Source organism: Sminthopsis crassicaudata, chromosome 1 (genome assembly GCF_048593235.1).
Source record: "Sminthopsis crassicaudata isolate SCR6 chromosome 1, ASM4859323v1, whole genome shotgun sequence".
NCBI classification, from domain to species: Eukaryota; Metazoa; Chordata; class Mammalia; order Dasyuromorphia; family Dasyuridae; genus Sminthopsis; species Sminthopsis crassicaudata.
Window position 1 is genome coordinate 57,964,430 of NC_133617.1, and position 21,539 is coordinate 57,985,968.

The following is a 21,539-nucleotide window of genomic DNA, read 5'->3' on the forward strand; positions in this document are numbered from 1 at the left end:
ATGTCCCTCCTGACCGTGACAGCAGACACAGTTCCAGTGTTGCAGCTGAAATGGACTGTTTTGGGTGATACGCAATATAAAGACTGTAAATGGACAATGGGCCTGCTTGCTTCTCCCGTGGCCACTTGCCATATGGTGGCCTGGGAAGAGGCTTTGCCCTATGCTTTCTATTGAAGGACTATGCTTTTAAATTAGTGGGTGAAAAACCAACACACCCACCTGCCATTGTTATTGAGACAATGTTACTGGACATGACTTTGCTTATGTGCACCTGTGAAACTAGAATTGTTCTAGAATTGTGAAAAGTGCAATAGAGAATTGTGATAAGCTAGAATTGTTCTAGGATTGTGAAAAGTGCAATAGAGAATTGTGATAAGCTAGAATTGTTCTAGGATTGTGACAAATGCAATTGAGAATTGTGATAAACTAGAATTGTTCTAGGATTGTGACAAGTGCAATTGAGAATTGTGATAAGCTAGAATTGTTCTAGAATTGTGAAAAGTGCAATAGAGAATTGTGATAAGCTAGAATTGTTCTAGGAGTGTGACAAGTGCAACAGAAAATTGTAAGAAACTAGAATTGGTCTAGAACTGTGATAAATGTAACTAGAATTGTGACAACCTACCTACTGATATTTGTTAACTAGAATTGTGATGTTTTACCTTGTTGACTTCCCACCTCAGTGTTGACATCCTACCTCATTGGCATCCAATCTCTTTGGCCTATTATCTCGAGTATGACTTTGATGAATGGGTTGAACATTTGGGCCACTGTTGAGCCTGGTTCTCATTGTCATACTTCTGTTTACTGATCTGCTGCTTTGTACCTCCTTGGGCATAACACTCTGTCATCTCATGGACCAAGTGAACTATAGCTGGTGCTAAAAGTTTAGCTTGGTGAGATGTGCGGTTCCCGCAAAACAAGAGAAAGGGAATTGTAAGGGCCCTTTAAATGGGCGGACACAGTGCATCGGGATTGAGGCCCAGAAGTAATTTCTGTGGATATTAGGACTGCCCTTGGGCGGGATCCTGGCCATATTGAGATAGTTTTGTAATGGGTGACTCTCTCGCTGATTGGCTGTGTGTGTGACCTCACAGGCCCTATATAAGCCCACTGCAGGCAGCAACCGCCCTCTTTAACCTCGTGCTGTTCACCCTGGCTCCTAGCCTGGGTGGCCAAGCCAAGATGGGTAGCCGAAAGAGGTAAGGATTTTGGTAGTGAACACGTGGGTCTTCTGACCAGGTGTTCACTCGGGAACCAACAAGTCAGGGCATCAGTCAGGGCATTATGTGAGTAGGTATAATAAAGGCTTTTAAGATTACACGTGGCTGTTCTTGAGTGCGCTACCGGTTACTAAGCTATAGATTCAAGAGATTGTGGCCAGAGACCTTAGAAGGCCTCAGAGGAGGCGAGCCGGGTAGAGCTCACACTGCAAAGGACAGTGGTCAAAGGTACTCTGGTGGGTCTAGGACAGACTAGTAATTGTAACTGCCAGGAGAGCACGTTACATCCCCCTTGCTTAGAACTGTCTAGCCCATAGTAAGTGCTTAATCAATGTTTACTGACAGACTAAATTTGTTGAGAGGAAAGAGGGGTCTTTATTCATCATTTTCTGGCCACTGTCCAGAGCTGCATGAGATAGGTGCTTAGTAATGATTGTTGAGTTAGACTCAGTGAATAAACATTCCAGGAGTCATCTTGTTGAGGCCACAAACTTCCCTCTCTTACTGAATATTTTCCAAGGATGTTAGAATTGGAAAGAACCTAATGATTATCCAATATAACTCCCTCATTTTACAGAGAAAAAACCCTAAAGCCTACAGAAATGAAGTGAGACTCAAGTCCAGAAGACATACCAGTCTCTTCCTAGAGGTAGCTAGTGGATAGAACAGGGCCTTGTGTCAGGAAGACCAGTTCAAATCTAGCCTTAATATTTGCTAGCTGTGTGACCTCAGTCAAATCATTTTCTATCTATCTCACTTTCCTTAACTTTAAATTTGGGATTAATAATAGTACCTATCTCCTAGGGCTGTTTTGAGGCTTAACTGGGATCATCTGCAAAAGTTCTTGGCATAATTCCTTGCATATATTAAGTGGTATATAAATGTTAACCCTTATTATTATTTACTTTCCTCAATCATTTACATTTCCTTTACAGCCTGGGTTATAGAGTTAGCAAAGATCCTAAAGAATGGGAAAATAGTGTTGGAAGCAATGTGGAAAGGCAGTTGATGCTGGCAAATAGAACTTTGAACTGGTTCAATTTTTCTGGAAAACAATTTAGGATTGTGAGAGCAAAGTTATTGCATTGTTCATAATCTTTTTTCCTCTCTCATCCCACAAATGGGACTATATTCCTAAGTACATTTTTTTATTATAGCTTTTTATTTACAAAACATATGCATGTATCTTTCAACACTGACCCTTGCAAAACCTTCTGTTCTAAAATTTCCCCTTCTCCTTCCCACCTCCTCCCCTAGATGGCAGCTAGTCCCATACATGTTAAATAAATTAAAATATATGTTAACTCCAATATATGTATACATATTTATACAGTTATCTTGCTGCACAAGAAAAATCGGATCTAGAAAGAAAAAAAAAAACCTGAGAAGGAAAACAAAAATGCAAGCAGACAATAACAAAAGGAGTGGAAATGCTATGTTGTGGTCCACATTCAGTTCCCACAGTCTTCTCTTTGGGTATAGATGGCTCTCTTCATCACTGAACAAGTGGAATTGGTTTGAATCATCTCATTGTTAAAGAGAGCCATGTTCATCAGAATTCATCATCGTATAGTCTGGTTGCCAGGTACAATGATCTCCTGGTTCTGCTCATTTCACTTAGCATCAGTTTCTGTAAGTCTCTCCAGGCCACTCTAAAATCATCCTGCTGGTAATTTCTTATAAAACAATAATATTCTATAACAATCATGTACCATAACTTATTCAGCCATTCTCCAATTGATGGGCATCCATTCAGTTTCCAGTTTCTGGCCACTACAAAAAGGGCTGCCACAAACATTTTTGCACATGTGGGTCCCTTTCCCTCCTAAGGACATTATTGATAGCAAGAAAAGTACATAATAACATCTGTGGTAACAAAAATCTGTCCAGTGCTTAAATGGCTGGATAATCTACTTAATGGAATATTATTTCATCATGAGGAAACATGAGGAGACTAAATGTGATGGAGTGAGGAAAGCAGAATCCAAAGAACAAAATATAAATGGTAATATATGTTAACCTCTTAATTCTAGTGCCTTCCCTTTGTGATTTCCTATTTATAGGAAATCTGTATACAGCTTGTGTGTACATTTGCTTCTAGTCTCCCACATTAGATTGTGAGCTCCTCAAGGGCAGGCGACTGTTTTTCATTTGTTTTTTGGTCCATTTTTTAAAATAGCTTTTTATTTTCAAAATCCATGCAAAGATAGTTTCCAACATTCACTCTTGCTAAACCTTGTGTTCCAAATTTTTCTCCTCCTTTCCCCCCACTCCCTTCCCCTAGACAGTAAGTAACCCAATATGTTAAACACATGTAAGTCTTCTGTGCAATATTTCCACATTTATCATGAGCGGGCACTGTCTTTTGTCTCTTTGTATCTCTAAGACTTAGCACAGTGCCTGGCAGCACTAGAGTAGACACTCAATAAATACTTATTGACTAGATAATATGTAACAAATTAACAAAACTTGGGTCAAATTCAAGAGTCATTGCTGGTGCCATGTGGTCAGAGTTACAGGAACACAATCCTCCTTTTAGTAATAGTTGCTAGCTGCGTTTGGGAATGTTTGATGGCAAGTGTTCACTGTGTCAAAACTAAATGTATCAATAAACTTAACAAAGCACTGCTAGTTTCTTCTGCTTTGGGCTCTAGCACCCACAAGTGCATCACTGGAAGCTGGGGAAGCCAAGGCTTTATCCCATCCCTCGCCTACAGTGCCTAACTATCCCTGAATAGTTAGGCCTTCCTATCAGCTAACGTTCAGCTCTAATCCCAGACTGCCCTCCACTCTCCTTCCAGCTTGGTACACATGGTCAGTATTTTCCCTATCATTCCTTACTCTCTAGCATGGCCTGGCCTGCCTAGTCTGGTTGGGAATACTTTCCCAAATCATCACCTCCCGGCTGGCTGGCAAAACCAGGAGCAGAGAGACAGATGGTCAGTGACTGACCTTTTCCCTTCTTGATGGGCTTTTAGTATAGTAAGAGGTTCATCCTTCAAAGTATTCTCTCCCAGTCAATGCTCAAAAGCTTATGACGTTCGAGTGGATGTGGACAAAAAAGTCATCAGCTAGTGGCCAGAACCTGGGTAAGGGCATCTCCACACTTTGTTAATAATAAATGACATATAGTACTTTATATAAATTATATCACTTGACCTCCACAGCTACTGTTTATGGATGAAGACATGGAGAGAGGTTAAGTGACTTGCATGTGATAGCATTGCTCATGGGACTCAAACCCAGACTCCTCTGAGATCCTCTGCCCCGTTGCCTCAGATGGGCTGCCTAATTTAACTTTACAAAAATTTTTGTGGCAAAGATTTTTTTTCTCTCTTTTTTTCCCCCTGAGGCAGTTAGGATTAAGTAACTTGGCCAAGGTCACACAGCTAGGAAGTGTTAAATGTCTGAGACCAGATTTGAACTCAGATCCTCCTGACTTCAGGGCTGGTGCTCTATCCACTGCACCACCTACCTGCTCCCCCCCCCCCTTTTTTTAAAGTTTATTTTCAAAACATATACACGAATAATTTTTCAACATTGACTCTTGCATAGGTTTGTGTTTCAGATTTTCCCTTCCTTCCCCCCACCCCTTCTCTGAGATGGCAAGCAATCCAATATATGTTATATGTGTATAACTTTGATTTCTTTGCTAATGAGGAAACTCTCTTTGTCAACACAGACAGGCACCTGGGAGAATTGACTAGGATATAGAGGTTGGATAACTTAAAACCAGGCCTTCCTGAACTGTGCCATTCAGCCAAGCTGGTCCCTGCATTCTTCAAATGCAATATTCTTTCTTTTGTCCTTATGGCCGTTGCCTGATCTTTCACTCATCTGTCTCAAGATGCAGCTTAAGCACCATGGTCTACACGAGGCCTTTCCATCTTGGTCTTCTAACTCCTACCGCCCCTTTCCCCACCTACCCTGTATGTGTGTGTATAACACATATACGAAATTATTCACTTCATGCTTTTTTCATATGTACTTTTTAATCTCCCTCAGAATGCAAGCTCATTGTGAATTTATTCTTTTTACTTGTGTTCCTAAAGCCCGGTAGTGCCTGACCCAATTTAGGTGCTTAATAGTTGATGATGATTATTCAATATTTGACACTGCCTTTGGGACACTGTCATACTCCCTTAACTTGGTGTTCACGAACTTGGATGGGAAGAAAAAATATATACTTTAAGAGTCAATTCAACAACAACACTATGAGATTCTATAGGAATCATTTCCATTTTATGGATGAGGAGTCAAACTCATGTCAGGAGATGAAGAAGTGGGCTGGGGACATGAACTTATGAGCAAAGCTGTCTCACCCTACTTGATGGACTTTCCATCAGTACCCAGAGGGGGCAGCTGCTTCCCCTACTCCAATTTCTCCCTGGATGAACCCATCAGTTCCTCTCCCTTCTGACTTTAGCCTTTCTGACGGACTGCTCAGAGGAGTTTTGTTTCAAGAAGGCAATAAAAGAGGGACATGAGGAGACAGGCAAAAACAAGTAAGTCATCATTTATTGCAAGTCAATTGTGCAGGCACTTTTCTATTTGACATAAGGGCAGCATCACCAGGCCCCAGCACACTGGCTGCAGAGGTACCAGGGAGAGAACAGGCAGCTTGGAAAAAGACCAAAGCACAGGCAGGGCACCAGATACCTCTGCTCCAATGAATGTTCAGGAATGTCAAAGCTTTATTATTAAGGACAAAGAAAAAGAGCTGAGGCCCTGCCCTGGCCCGTGGCCATTCTGGCTTCATTTTGGAGTTGGGCAGCATGGAACTGAAGTTTTTCTTCCACTGTGGGAAAGAGGAGAAAAGGGATAGAGGGAAGATGTCCTCTGCTGCTTTCTTCAGGATGACCTGAGGCTCACTGCCTCACCTTCCCCCTCCCCCCATTTTGTTTGTTGAAAGCAAAATCCCTGTTTTCTATTTATTTCCATCTTGTAGTTTGTCCTCGTTGCAGGTTTGTCTCACCTGTTTTACAGTCAATCATCCAGAAAATACAAAGGAGACCAAAAAAGGCAGCAAAAGCTACATGTTAACCATAGTTCACTTAAGTACAATCTCTCTTCTCTTTATGGTACTGGGTCCCTGGCACACAGAACTTCACTCCCTCACTCCCATGGCACAGATTTTGTGGCAGTGAAGAGAACATCACAAGCGCGACCATATCATATCCTCGATCCCAGTCACTGTGGGGCCTGTAAGACGAATGCAGGGAGATGAGAGTTCACCTGCTTCCCTAAAAGAACCTATTTGTGGTCTACCTCAGACGGTCAAACATTTCCTCACAATGTCCCCCAAAGTACTTTCATGGGATCAGTGAAGACACAATGTAAAGGTTCTTTCCATATTTCCAAGTGAAAAGACTTTTGCTTTTGGGTTCTCAGAATGATGTATTTTTCACCAACCTGAATAGAAATTTTGTAATGTATACTATTGTCAAATTAATGGCCCCAGCTCTTCATTAACTTAAGCACATATTAAATGAAAGCTGCACAGCATTAATATAAAAGTTTATGTATATATATATATATAATATATATAATTTGGTCTTCCATTAAGGCTGTTGTATTTTTAAAATTCTGTAAACTGCATACCAAGAAATAATTACCATAAAAACATACAAAAGAGTAGATTTGGGAAACATTGGCAAAGGGGCCTGTTTTCCCTTTTGGTCCTACTGGATAAACCACAGTGAGCAAATACAAAAGGCAAAGGAGCTGACACAGCACCAAGTATAGCTTGCAAATAGCAGGCTCAGCTGCAAAGGTACTTTCATGATTTAATACCTATAGAAATTTTAATTTAATAAGTTCTTCAACAGCAAAGAATTGATTTTGGAGCACTACTGCCTAAGTCCCACAAGGGCACTTTCTGGAAGACCAAGGCAGTGTCCCAGTCGATCCTGTCTCACTTAGGAGCACACATATGTAAGTACATGCTTCTCAAGAAAATGACAGGCCAGAACAATCCGAGAGGGTTTATCATCAGCTGCAGGGAGGTTACGACTTGGACCGGTCCATTTTGGGTCCAACTTCAGCCATCAGATTTATTGCCTGGGGAACAAAAGGGTAAACTGGTGGGTCAGAGTGTCTCCGCTTGGCTGCAGTTGCCAGGTCATAGTCATTCAAAGGTTCCTGAGCTTGGGCTGGGTCATCCCCTGCTGTGATGTACACAGACTGAATCTGGTCTGTTCGCCGAGCTGGCTGCTCCCTGCGTTTCACTGGGACCTCAGTCTCTTTCAAAGATGAAGTCCGCCTCTGGAGGTGGGTTGACATGCCATATGGGAGCTTGATATTAGATGTTGGCATTATTGGAGTCCTCCTAGGAATTTTAATTCTAACTGTCATTGAAGATGGTCTTTGTCTCATCTGAGAAGAGACTGGATAAGGGTTTGAGGACATCAAAGGAACTGAAATGCTGGATGTTCTAGAAGTAGGCACACTGTAGCAAGGAAATGCGAATGTAACCATTCCTTTTAAAAGGAAAATAAGGCAAATTATTGCATCGTTTGGAGAAGACAATGAGACCCTTGAATATCATTGCAGAGGTAATCCCAAATTCTGAAAAATCTTAGAAGGTAAGAAAAGCACACACTACCTTAATACTGACCTTCCGTGTCCACCCGCCCTGCTCTGTCTTCCAAAAGGCTCTCGGTGCTTACTGAGGTCTCTGAATCCAGGTTTTCCTCATCTGAGCCTCGCTGATCTAATTCGGGTAACCGGTAAGTTATGTCTTCCCTGTGTGAGGAAAGGATTTAATGTAAATAATAGCCCATCAGTTAAAAAAAATTTAAGAACCACAAAAATCATACCCTATTGGGAACTACCAGGACTTTACTGACTACTGACCAATAGGGGAATCCAATTTCCCCCATTTTTTGGATGGACAGGGAAAGGAAGGGGTTTGCTCAAGATTATGGTAACACAGGGACCAGACCCCATGTCTCCTGTAGGAGAGCCAGGTCCTTCTCCACCCCAGTATCCCTCCTTTGGTACCTGAGATGGGTAGTGGTTTTTCCTTGATTTGGGGCTCAGAAGTGACAGGGAAAGGCATGAAATAGAGGACAGCAATTTGAACAAAAAGAAAGCAAAACTCAGAACTTGCTTTTCTTCCTTTATTGACTGGATACGTTCAATCAGAATTTCCTTCTCCCGGTCATCATCTCCTTCGGCTTGCTCCTCTTGCAGGACACCTAATCCGTCTAAACTGCCATCACTAAGCTTAGACTTAGGGTTTTTGCTCTAAAACAAAGAAGGACGTGTAAGTGGCAGTCTCTCTTCAATCAAGAGTTAGTACTAGCTATAACAGCAGACAGACAAGCAGGAGAAGCTGACAAGTTGTTAATTCATACATGGAGAGGACAATTATAAGACAGATGCTCTAGATGAATAATGGGAAATCTATCAAGATGTACTTGCTTAACTCATTAATAGTATATCTTCTTAGCTATAAATTGATTATTTCTAGGGATTGTTGCAGTCTACTGACTCCAAAAGTTAACAAATGCAAATGTCTACAACAGGGCATGCATGCATTTTGAGGAGATTTAATATGTAGTTGAGTTCATGCTAAAAAAATTTCAAAGAAGCCATGAAAACCCAGGTCATGCTGTTGTGCCCAAAAGTCATGCATAAGGAGAGCACTAAGTTCTGTACGTACCATCACCCCCTCATAGGGAGAAGAAAACCCCAGTTTTAGAGGCCACAGCTAGAGAGAGACGAAGACCAGGTTGACTATATCAAACATACGCTGTAACTTAAAGAAGCTCAGACAACAATTGCTCCATGGGGGTAGGGAAGGAAGCATATTGGGTCAGAGGAAACAGGCTTGCTTCATTCAGTTACCCATACCCATCACCCTGTTCCTCCCAACCAAATCTTCATTTTTCACAGCTATGTACAAAGGAAGGGGGAAAAATTTTGTGGGTTTATGCCCTTGGACACATGAACATAGAGCCAAAGCAACACAATGAATTAAGCAAAGGGGCCAGTCTGTCTCTTCACAGCCACGTGAGGCTGCTAGGAACCTGCAGGAACAACTAAATGGGTATTCCTTGGATTAAACAGACCAAAGTCAGCCAGGGGCAAGGATTTTCCTGGGAAGGCAGAAACTTTGTGGTAGGAGGGTCTCCCAGTTTGTAGTTATAGGACAGCAGCCTTTCTCTGGCCTCAGGAGTCAGATTGCTGTTGGCAGAAAAGACTCAGAAGCTACAAATGAGAATGTGACTGGGAAGGCTGAAGGCGAAAAGGTAAGGAGACCAAGAACATTCAGTCTCACGACCAGGATGGATGAGAACTAAGAGAAGGTACTAGGTATATGCAGAAAATAAATATTCATGCTTATTTCTACACACCTTGCATATTCTTCTATAATACCTATCCTAGCTTGGTGACATAATCTGCCATGTACAGGGCATGAATATAACCTATTTTCTTTTGCTGACATAGACACATGCCCTCTGGCAAGATGATAAGAGAATTATGGGGGTAGAATTTCCTTGTCCTCAACTTTTAATTTGCCAGTGGAAACCCAGTTTGTGACAAAGTTCACTGGAAATGGGAGTTTGGTCTAGGAGATTATTATATGACCCTCTGATTGAATGGATCTTCTGCATTTTACTAAGTCCTAACCCTCAAGTTAGTTGCTTTTTCTTGAGTCTCAACTAGCCAGGCTCAGTTATTAATTCCCCTGGCTTGCATTCCTATTTCCCCTTAATAATGCTCTCATTTGTCTTCTGGGTCTTTTCAAGTCTACAGCAGTAGCTTATGGCCCAAAGGGAGAGAAGAGCTAGCTATGGGGCAGAGCCACTTAAGAGATGAAAAGTCTCTGCTACCCACCATCGCCACAGTGGAATCCTCTCTCCTGTTCGAGGTTCAGGAGGACTCTCAAATGCTCTAGGACCAAATCGGCCCTCCCCACTATTGGCCACTGTCAATCAATGAAAGCTTACTGTGTTTTGCCGGAGAAGTGACAATCTTCGAAAAGCTATAGTTTCTGCTGCTTCCAGCTGGTTAATTTCTTCCATTTTTATCTTGTACTTTCTCATTTGTTCCTTGATTAACATCTCTACACACCTGTGCGTAAAGACAGATCTTGTCACATCTAGGTTCTAAAGAGTGGGTGAGAGGGGGCTTAGATGATGGGCAGAGTAACCTGGGAGATTGCAAGAGTTAACAGAAATCCAGAGTAGGCAGAAGCATTTATTCACCCACTGACCCACAGTCAATCCAAACTACTGTCAGAAAAGAACCCCATTGTTTATTATTAGTGATAATAAACATTTATGGGGCACTCTTGAGGTTAAAAAATGCTTTACAAGGATTATCTCATTTGATCCTCCTAACAAGTCTGTGGAATAGATGTACTTCCATTTTTACCGACAAAGACATTTGAGGCTGAGACTTAAGTGTCACACAACTAGTAAATATAGGATTTGAACCTAAGCCTTCTGATAATCATCGGCTACTTCCATTACATTATGCTGGGAAAGCTGGGGAAGGTACAAATACTCCAAGGAATCAGCAAGTAATGGGAAACAGGTGCATGTAAGGCGATCTTGTCAATGGAGTTTGATACAGATGTGAGGGTAGGTCCAGTGTCGAGTGTCAGTACAAAATGAGGAAGATTAGGTACAAGGAAAAGAGAAAACAATGTGGAGCTGTATTCATAGAGGTATGATTTTTGTAGCTGCTCTGGACTCTGGATAATCTGTAGTGGTCCTAAGGCCATGCTCTTTTTAAAGAGACACTCCCAACACACAGGGATAAATGAGCAGCTTTTCTCTCTCAGCTAGTAGTGCTGTCTCTAAAGGCAATGTGCCAGGCAAGGATTTAGAAACTGTTGTTGACTGATCCCAGCAGTCTCCACATCTGCTTTTATGAGGGAATGCTTCACTTAATGGGGAGAGAACTCTATGATCTGATCAGAAGAATGTTGCCAAGATACGGCCATTATTATAGCATTCAAAAGCAGAAAATGACATAAAAAAGGTTTCCTAGGCTTGTGTGAACTCTCATTTGGGACAGCTGTCTATCTCATGGTGCCCCTTCAGTGTATTCAGATGGAAGAGCACAGCAGCCCCTCCAGAATCCCTTCTAAGCACCCTCGAGATCTATCGAGTTCTTCTAACTACTTCCACTTCTTTATGCTTGGTCTTTGGTAGCTATTGAAAGCAGCCACTTCCAATCATTTCTTAAGTGGTGTGAAAAGAATCAGGAGGCCCTGATGAAGGGAAAGATTAAAACAGTTCCACATGAGGATGTACTATCAAGGTCCCCCTTCCTGGTCTCTTTCTTAAGCAAAAGGCTTCATTTCTCCTCCCCTTTGGAAATGATGATGGCACTTCAAAAGAGATAATAACAGATGTTTTCATCCATATTTGAATTTTTTATTCCAGCTTGTCAGAAAAGTAATTTAATATTCAGATGATATGAAAGGTGAAATCCTTCTGCCACCGCCATGAAAGAAAAGTTCCCATTGGAATGAGAGTATGAATCCCCTTCTCCAGATTGGAGCATCAATTATCTATATCAATCACATTATTTATGTGACAAGTATCTGATTCATGATAAGCTCCTAAGACTCACGTGGTGGTTTTCAAGACATCCTTCATGCTGGTGAGGGGATCTGAGTGGTCAGGACAGCGCAGCAAGCACGGGGCAAAGACGATCGCCAGAGCACTGGGTGACATCCTGTTCACTTCCTCAATTAGAGCCACTCTGCCAAGTAAAATATCATCCCAGTTAAGTTTAGAGAGCAGCCTCTCAACTATAGGTTTTATATTGTAAATAAAAAGTTCCTAAGGAATTCATACATGGGATTCTATCAGGTCCTCAAACCTCTCAGAGGAACATTTAGTGTTCTGCATGGGAAGTGTACACAAGGGCCATATTGTCCCAAGCTCAGCTGGATATGCCCCTGCTTTCTCCTTTGCCCAGGTCTTTTCATCTTTGTTCCCTCAGTCTCTTCTACACCCTCTCTCTACTGGCTAGTGGGCCCTCTGGGGACTCTGGATTGTCTTCCAACCCCCTGTATATCCCGAGTATCTCTGCTGCAGCCCTGGGTTCTGTGTGCAATGGCAGTCTGGGTGCCTGCCTCCTTTCTGTTTGCAGCAGTGCCTACTGACAACTTCCTGCTCAGGGCACTCTCGAAGGGAGGCCCAGCCCTCTAGCAGCATTAACGCTGCTCCCAGTTTAACTTTCCACGGAGAACAGCGGCAGTGTCTGCAGCAGGCCACGCCAGCTCACACACAGTCCAATGAGAGGAACTTACTTGACAAGATGGAAGATAAGCCGCTCCAGGGTGTTGTGATTGGCCTGGGGAAGATGCTCTAGGACAGCGTAGATGGCAGCGAGCTGCTCTTGCTTCTCTGGTAGCTCTGTAGGGGCAGAGGAGGGAAAGCATCAGCGCGAGTCCATCTTGGTCCTCCCCTGTCCTTGCGGTCTCCAGTGAGACCCTGGCTCCAGAGAAGCCGCGGGCCCAAACATGCCAGGAATGTTGCGCCCTGAGGACACTCACCCACGGCTCGGAGAAAGTCATTGTACTGAGCAAATGTCATGAGAGGTTCTGGCAGCTCTCTCAGCCACAGCTTCAGAACCCCAGTGATGGCATGAATGGGGTAATTCTCCAGTTTCACTGAATTAGGATCTGAAGGGAAAAAATGACTCTATAAGCCAAACATTTAACTTTGGAAAAGAACAAGGAGTCAGTCTGCAGAATGAGAGGGAGGCAGAGCTAACACCTCATCTCCAGAAGTTAAAGTGATTCGTTTAATAAGGTGTTCTGGGGGGAAATGCATTTATTTTTGGATCAGAGGAGAAAGGGATGGCCGGGAATGACTGAATGGTGACTCACTGATCGTCCCTCAGTAGCAGAGAGGAAACAGGAGCCGCATCTGCTGGACAGCCCCAGTCAGTGACAGTATTAAAATTCCTCGGAGGACTCCAATAATGCTGACATCTAATATCAAGCTCCCATATGGCAGTCCTCATACCTGTTTGCAGGGACTGTTTGAGTTCTCGCATTCGATTGGCCGCCCCCGACTTCCGATAAATTCCTTCGGTGTATAAGCCATGCATCTCCACGTGTTCCAGTAGCTTCTCCAGGACCACGGGCACGGAAATCTTGTCGTTGGTCAGGTTGCTCACGCACACCCCAAAGTGCCGCGTCTCTGCTCCAGGCTCACTCTGTGGTTGGAGCAGGCAGACCAGATCTCAGAGAGCACGGATGCCAGAAGCTTAAAAAGCGTGGCGCCTCCTGTCCAGCCCTGTTATAGGAGCTCCCTGGGCTTCCGTTCTCACCACCCTCTGCCTCTCCTCTCATTCCCTTCTTACATAGCACCTTTTGCTTTCAACCTTCAATATTGTCATCATCTCTAAGCCACCTCAGCCAGTCCCTGAGTCTTGGGACCACTCAGGACTTAGGAACCTCTTGACTTTTTCTTTCATTCTTTCTTACTAGCTGGGCTTAATTTTGGTGCTTATGGTGAAGGACACTTCCTCCTCTCTCATTTCACTTAATTGACCCTAGACAGAATGATGGAAGATTTGGATTTGAAAGCTGCCTTAACCACTTCCTAGTTAGGTGACTATGCTATGGGCAAGTAGCTTAATCTTTTTTCAGCCTTAGTTTTCTCATCTGTAAAATGGGGATTGTAACAGCACCTATCTCATGTGGTAGTTGTGAGACTCAGATGAGATCATACATATTAGAGGTTTTGTAAATTTTAAAGCACTACATAAATGTTAGATATTATTATTGTTATTAATCAAAGAGCATTCTTCTGGCTTTATGTTATTCCTTAGCCAAGCCTCCATAGATTGCAGGGTTACTTCAGAATCATCCTTAACAGACCTCGCATCTAGCCCAAGGTTATTTCCTCCATTCCTACTCTTAAGCCAGGAAAGGAGTGAAGAAGAGCCTTTATTCAATTAACCATCTGGGTCCTCACCACTAACAGGCAAATCTTTTCTTCTTAACTTTTTTACCCCACTTGAATTTTCTCTCTCCTACCGTTCACCCCAAACAGCAAGAAAACTTTCGACACTCACTTCTCAGTCCTCGGCACCCAGCCCAGCTGCTCTCTCTCCAAGTACCCACTAATCTCTCCAGGCTTTTTCCCAGTCCTCACCAATCTGGATCTCACTGTAGCCTTTGATCCTGCTGACCATCCATCCTCTCTTCTCTGTTTTTGTGACAATGTTTCTCTTGGTCCTTCTAGCTGTTTGACTTCTCTTCTTCAGCCTAATTTGTTGAACCGTCATTCATTTCACATTCCCTAACTGAACGTACTCCAAAGTTTTGTCCTAGGCTCTCTTTCCTCTTCACAATCTCAGCAGGTGACCCAGTCAGTTCCGATGTAAAATCAGTCATTCTAAAGTGATCCCATGTTTTAACTTGCTTGTCTGTAGCTTTGTGCAAACAGCGTGTAGGAGAGGTCCTACTGTAGGAACGCTAATCTATCTTCTTAGCTCTAATTCCATTTTCTTATAATGAATAGCTCTGATGCATGTGCTCATTTGCCCTATCTTTTCATTAGATAATTACAGCAATCAAAATACATAAGAAGGAACTGAAATGGCACTAACCCCATCTCACTGAAATATGAAAGATTCAGGCTTGTCTTTCCTTTATGTGGGAGTGGTTTACTCTTCTATAAAAAGCAACTTCCAATTGGTGGGCCCACCCAATGCTTACTGCCTTGCTGTGCAGAATAAAATTCTTTTAACTCTTCTGAGTTTTCCTCACTAATCAGCACAAAAGATAAAACAAAAGTTTCTTTTTAATACAAGTATCTATAGCCCCATTGTCTCTCTCCTGAGCTCTACTCCTGCATATCAGGATTTTTGAACAGGATGTCCTATATAAAAGGATCTCAAGCTCAGCAAGTCCCATAGAACTCATTATCTTTCCCTAAATACCCACTTGCATTCTAAACTTTCCTATTCTTGTTAAGTAGCATCTTTCCACGCCCCAGGTCTGAAACCTGGCTTTTTAGCTTCAATCTCTCACTTTCTTCATCTCATCTATGTAGCCAGTTGCAAATACTGTCATCTGAACTTCTGAACCATCTTTTGCATCTTCCTCTTGCCTCTTCTTCATTCATTCACTCATTCATCACCCTGGTTGACTATTGGAAGTGTTTGAATTTTCTCCCCATCTCTTTTTCCTCACTCCAACTCATTCTCTGCTACTGCCAAAGGGATTTTCCAAAAGCATATACCTGACTATGCCCTTCCCTAACGTAGTAACTACTAATGATTTCTATTACCTGAAAGATCAAATAAAAACCCCTTTGTTTGGATTTTAAAGCTCTTCCCAGACCTGCCCCGCTGTAAATTTCCAGACTTCTTATTCATGACATCCCTTCCTATATGACAGCCCAGTCATTCCGGCCTTCTCTCTGCTCCTTTCTAGCCTGGATCTATTCATGTAGAGGCCAAGCAGCATGCCTGGAAGACATTCTCTCCTCTAAGGATCCCTGGTCCAAAACCCAGCTCAGGCACCATTCTTCTACCTGAAGCCTTACTAATCCCTCCACTTGCTCTGATCCTCTCTCTACAAGCCTCCCAATTACATATTTACTTTATGTAAACTTAAATATGTCATTGTCTCCCACTCTTTGGGGACTTGTGTCAGTTATCTTTCCCTTCCCACTGGAACCTTCTCCTAGGTTTACAAATACACTAAGGTTTTTCCTAATCTAAAAAGAAAATTCCTTCCCTTGAATTTCTCAATCTACAACTACTATACTATTTAATTTTCCATTTATATCCAAACTTTTCAAAGGGACAGGTCCATTTACTACATTCATCTTACTTCTTTAGTCCCTGCTATGGACTGGAACGATAGCCTCTTAAGACTTCTGGATGTAGAGTTGGAAGTTGGGCCCCTCATTTTGCAGATCAGAAAACAGGGACCTCCAGAGGTTAAGTCATTTGCTCAAGGTCACCAGTGATTTTTAAATCACCAAGTCCAACAGATTTTCCTGACTTCATTATCCTTGCCCTCTAATGACTTTGTCCTGCTTAAAGAATAAGGCTCAAGGCCCAGCAGAGTCCCCCACTTCACACTCTGAGGAGACCATCTGTTCCCTGAAAATCCCTCTACTCTCCTGTCTCAAAGCCCTGACACCCCTCCTTGTTCCATCCTCTTCTACTCCAGGCCCCAGTGTTTTTAAGTCTAACATGGCCATTATCTAGGAGAAGACTCACTCAGACCTAGTGTGTTATTTTAATCCTTTTATTTTAATCCTTAGTGCCCCAACCTAACCCTGGTTACATTTTCCTGTGACCACCAGGCAGATATCTGACTATATATCAAGCTCCCCTAAAGCTAAGTGACAGCCATGGTGTGCTTGCTTAGCTTATGAGTGCAAAGCCTCTCCCTGCAATGTCAGGCTGCTTTACTGCAGCTCTAAATATTCAAGTATTCCATAGCTACTATAGTGCAGCTGAAGCTCAAGTTAATTGGTTTAATAGCCTATGGAGCCTATGGGGAAAACTGCCAATTTTCCCTAGGAGAGAAGACGCCAGCAACTGAAAAGCCTGTGCCTTCTTGGCTTCGCCTTCCAGCAGAATGTCCTAGAGGAGGGCCCCACACCCTTCTGGGTGCGGCCTCTGGATCCTGCTCAGAGTCTCTGAGGCTCGGTGGGGTTCTTCGAGAGAGACTTGTCCTTTTATGGGGGCTTCCAGAGGGTCTAGACCCAACAGGAGGGAGAGCCTGACTGAGGGCAGAGGGCTTCTTGCCTCATTGCCAGTTGCTTCATGCCCCAGGTACAGAATAGGCCTGGCCATGTAGGCTCTGTGGGTTTCTCTGGCCTACTTGGCCCAAAGAACTTATGCTCAGCCAACCTTCCCTCGGGGGCATAGTGCCCTCCTTAAGCCTTGGCCTTATGGTTAAAATTCCATGAGGCATTTTGTCAAATGCCTTTTCTGAGTGCTCCCCTCTTCCCCTTCCAATGCTCTCTCCAACCTTGACAAGGGCCCTGTTTCATCTGGAAGGATGGGGTGTTCCTTCCATGCTTCCTACTTCCCCACCTGCCCTTCCACTTTGTCCTCCAGTACTGGCTCCAATGTAACCTCAGTCATCTCTATTATCCTCTACCTCCTGAGTTCCTGCTGGGACAGCATTCGACTTGAATCTACAGAGCCTTAGGTCACATTCCAGTCCTGACCCTTGCTAGACAGGTGATGCCAGAATCCCAGGGCTCTGCCTCTGAGCCTCAATCCTCTTGTGTGAAAGGAGGCAAAGACCTCCAGTGCCCAGCCCAGAGGTGGCTATGAAACGAGGGACATCTGTAAAGCCTCTAGTGCTGCAGGAACGGGAGCTGGTACTTGTGCTTCTGCCCCGGACTATCTTTACAGCAGAGTCCTCCTTTCCCCAGAAATGCCTTTTGTATCTGTCTGTATCTGTGGCTTAAAGTGACACCCTAAAGAAGATCACACTCGGTGCTTAGTGAAGAAACTGACCCTTGGTGGGGGAATAGCCAGCCTGAAGCAGCCTCCATCCACGGCTTAAAATCAAAAACTCTGGCAGAGTCACCCTCCTCAGCCCTGGGCCTGGGGTTAGGAAGATGTGGGTTCAAATCCAGCTTCAGTCAGTCACCAGCTGGATGACCTCAGGCAATGTCTCTCAGTCTAATTTGTAAAACGGGGAGGGAAGACAGCAGCTTCTGCTTTCTAGGGTTGGTGTGAGGATCCAATGAAATAAATTTTTTTAAAGCACTTTTCAAATCCTAAAGCATTAGATAAATGTTACTGTTATTATTATTACACAGTAATAATACTGTAAAGCTTCCATAGGATGATGGCCACGGAGATTATGGCCCAAGGCTTCAAGTCATAGAGAATGTGGTGTGGCTGGGGGATAAAGTGCTTCACTTGGCCACTGCTCTTGTACTAATAACGCTTACCTTCCTTCCGAAAGAGTAACAACAAGTCTGAATTTTGTGTACACATTTCTTGTGGCAGGTCATCTTGCAAACTAGGAAAAACAGGGAGTAGGAGTAAAGAGTTGTTAAAATCGTTCAGACTTAAGTCAAGCTTTTATAAGAAAAAGTAATTCTTCTGGGGATTCTTTAGAATATTACAGGTCTTAACTAGATGATTTATACAGTCAGAATCAAGTATATGTATATGTATGTGTGTGTGTGCTTATGGAAAGGGAACAGGATTCAGGGCTAGAACTGCATCCCTGAACCTTAGAATTTAGCAGGTAGATTCAAATCCCAGCTCTTTGCTGATGAACCATTCATTATATGTGATCTTGGTCACATGACTTCACATCTGTGCCTATTTTGTCATCTAGAAAGCAAAAGTATAGTCTCAACGATTTCTCTAACTTCAAGAGCTAATAAATAATTGATGATTCTGATGAACCTCACAAAATAAGCAAAAAAGTAGTTTCTTTCCCTCTACACAGGAAAGAGAAAGAATGCTTTATTGGTTTTTAGGATTATTAATGTTGTCCCAGTGCGTCACAAATCAATTCTCTTCCTAGGCAGAAGTCAATGTGCATTACATGAAAGCCCTCCACTTCCATGGGGAAGAATGCCAAAGCATGCTCCAAGCCCAGAGATTTGGGGTAACTCAGGAGAATGCACTGGCACTGTGCTACCCAACAAGGGAGGCAGTTGGTTTTCAACAAGTAGATTCTTTCTATTTTTACATTATCTTCATTTCCAAATAAAGCCATCTTTTCATAACCCTGAGGCAGCCCTCTCTTTTAAAAAATAACAAAAAAGGAGAAAAATGTATTTCAGCAAAATCATCTAATATGTGAACTGAGTCTAATGCATGTAATGTTTCATACACATAATGTTCCTCCTATCTTTGCAGAGAATAGAAACAGGTCTATTCTCTTCCCTCTTTGAGACTGTGTCTGTTCACTGGAATCAATGTTCAGTTTTTATTTATTTCTTTTCCACTGTCATGACTATATTTGTTGTGTATATTGTTTTCTTGGTATTGCCTTCGTTACTACATTCTAAGTATTCTCTTGCTTCACTCAACTCTTCATATTCAATATTGCTTTCACTGCAAATAGTCCACCATGTTCACATACCATATTTGTTAAGCCATTCCCTAATGAATAAGCATCTACTTGGTTTTCCAGTTTTTTATTACCATATAAAGCTGCTATTAGGTTGCTATTTTGGCATATATATGACCATCTTTGACGTCCCCGAAGTACATCAAAAACTCTCTGGTATCTTTAGACATTTTAGTCATTTTCTGATCATATTTTCAAATTGCTTTTCTAAAATGATCAAATCATTTTACACTGTATTTATTATTAGTGTGTTTGCCTTTTCACAATCCCCCTCAATTACCATTTATAATCTTTGCCAAACTGCTGTGATGTAGAACTTTAGAATTGTTTTGATTTATTTTATTTTATTATCATTAATTTTTTAAAGACCATCTATTTACTAAATCTGGGTTATGAAGCTAATTCTCCACACTGCTGAAATCATAGGAAATATTCATATGGAAGGCAGGACAATATAGCAGAGAAATTCTGGAATAAAAAATCTTGAGCTTTCAATCATCACTAATTAGTGTATGATCTGAGTAAATCATTCACTGTCCTTGTTCCTCAAATTTCTATATAGAAAAAGTGCTTTGAAAAGCATTAAATACTTTACAAAGACAAGCTCTCTTTCCAGTTTAATCTCATGCTGCTCTCTTTCATGAAATCTGGGCTCTAGCCAAACTAGATTACTCATGGTTTCTCAGACACTTTTTTCATTTTTGTAGTTCCTTAAATTTGCTGAGGAAGCTCTTTCCTCTTTCTACCTTGTTATCCTACCCAATTTCAAGGTCCGCTTCTTATATGAAACCTTTGTGCAGTCCTCTAGCCAAAAGTGATAGATTTTTACCTCAAATATACTTGTGTGTGTGTGTGTGTGTGTGTGTGTGTGTGTGTGTGTATGTGTGTGACTTTTATCTCCCTTACCAGACCAAGCTTTGAAGGCAGGGGATGTAGTTTATCTTTCCTTCTGCCTTAGTGCCTATGTCTGGCACAGGAATTTGTAAGTAGGAAATCCAAGGCATTTACCAAGGAGATAAGCAAATAAGCATATGTTGAATAAATAAATCAGAATGATTTAGCCAGCAAGGATAAAAACACCAAAAGGAAATACATAGCAATCTGAACAGTAATAAATCTATATAATTACAAACACTGTTGGTGGAATCCCTACAGGGGTCTGTGGAATTATGGGACTCCTCAATACAAAGCAGCTTCAACCTTGTTGCTTTATGGCTGAACTGTCTGTGACTCACCATTGCAAAGAAGTGCTTTATCCATGGGCCAGATGTAGGACAGGCAGTGTTCACAAGACTGGGGGATGCTCACTTGGTAGCTTGCAAACACATGCCCATTGTGCTCCTGAATCTGAAACAGCAGCAAGCCACATCAGAAGGCAACTCTGCCCATCCCTCCAACCCCCAATGTAAGGAAAAAAGTGAATGAAGAAAATGGCCTTCCAACACCATGACTTATTTCTATACTGGTTTCCCTAAGAGAAGTAAAATTTCCAGAATTCAAGCTTTATGATTACTTCTGGCCACTGTCAACATAAAAAAAAAAAAAAAAAAAAAAAAAAAAAATTCTCACCAAGCCACTCTCAAAATAACAAAATCCAACTTAAAAATATACAATTTTTAAAAACATCTATGAGCAGTCTAGATTACAGAAATATACCCTTTGAAAAATCTTGGAAAGACTGGATCATTTATAAAAACACATGCAATCATTTAATTTGAAAATTAAAAATATACTCACTGCACGATCTTGCTTTCGCTTTTTCTTCTGAGATTTGCTTTGCTGTGAGGAAACAAACAAACAAAAAAAGCCTATTTTTGAGTTTCCAATAATTTTATTGATTTACACTAGTTGAGTCCCTACTTGAAGCTATCCCTGGAATCTCAAAGTTGGAAATGATTTTGGAAACTATTTGGTCCAACCCATACTGGAATAAGAACCCTTATTATCATATATCTGACAAGTGGTCCTTTTTCTATATTTGCTTGAAGACCCTCAGTGAAGGGACCTATTCTACATAGGCCTAAATCACTTTTTAGTTTCTGTTCAGTGCTCCTGGCTCTGTTCCCCTGCCCCAAACCAAGGAGAATAGGTCCAACATCCCTTTCAATAAGAGTTCTTTGGCCATCATGTTCTTCAAAAGTTCTCTCTTCTCCAAGCTAAACATTCTCAGTTCTTTTAATTGCTCTTTAGATGATCTTGGGAGCCCTTCCCTAGCATGGCTATCCTCCTCTGAACACTCCTTATTTTATACACATTCT

The 21,539-nt window shown here is 42.1% G+C and overlaps 1 protein-coding gene across 12 annotated transcripts in view; it reads right to left on the reverse strand.

The window, feature by feature from the left end:
* Positions 1-7,089: 7,089 nt before the first annotated feature.
* The window catches only part of MYO9B (myosin IXB), a 120,592-nt gene continuing 106,142 nt past the window's right edge, over positions 7,090-21,539 (reverse strand). For 8 of the 12 annotated variants that reach the window (XM_074305710.1, XM_074305719.1, XM_074305694.1 and 5 more), the window contains 12 exons: positions 21,019-21,060; positions 20,517-20,628; positions 18,143-18,213; positions 13,223-13,415; positions 12,748-12,876; positions 12,502-12,607; positions 11,817-11,948; positions 10,181-10,304; positions 8,890-8,937; positions 8,335-8,471; positions 7,840-7,967; positions 7,090-7,702 (listed from right to left, as the gene is read on the reverse strand). In XM_074305710.1, the coding sequence (XP_074161811.1) occupies positions 7,230-7,702; positions 7,840-7,967; positions 8,335-8,471; positions 8,890-8,937; positions 10,181-10,304; positions 11,817-11,948; positions 12,502-12,607; positions 12,748-12,876; positions 13,223-13,415; positions 18,143-18,213; positions 20,517-20,628; positions 21,019-21,060 (1,695 nt within the window). In that variant the 3' untranslated portion in view covers positions 7,090-7,229. Of the gene's footprint in view, positions 7,703-7,827; positions 7,968-8,334; positions 8,472-8,889; positions 8,938-10,180; positions 10,305-11,816; positions 11,949-12,501; positions 12,608-12,747; positions 12,877-13,222; positions 13,416-18,142; positions 18,214-20,516; positions 20,629-21,018; positions 21,061-21,539 lie in introns of all 12 variants that reach the window. The other 4 variants (XM_074305750.1, XM_074305740.1, XM_074305729.1 and 1 more) reach the window with 3 other exon arrangements.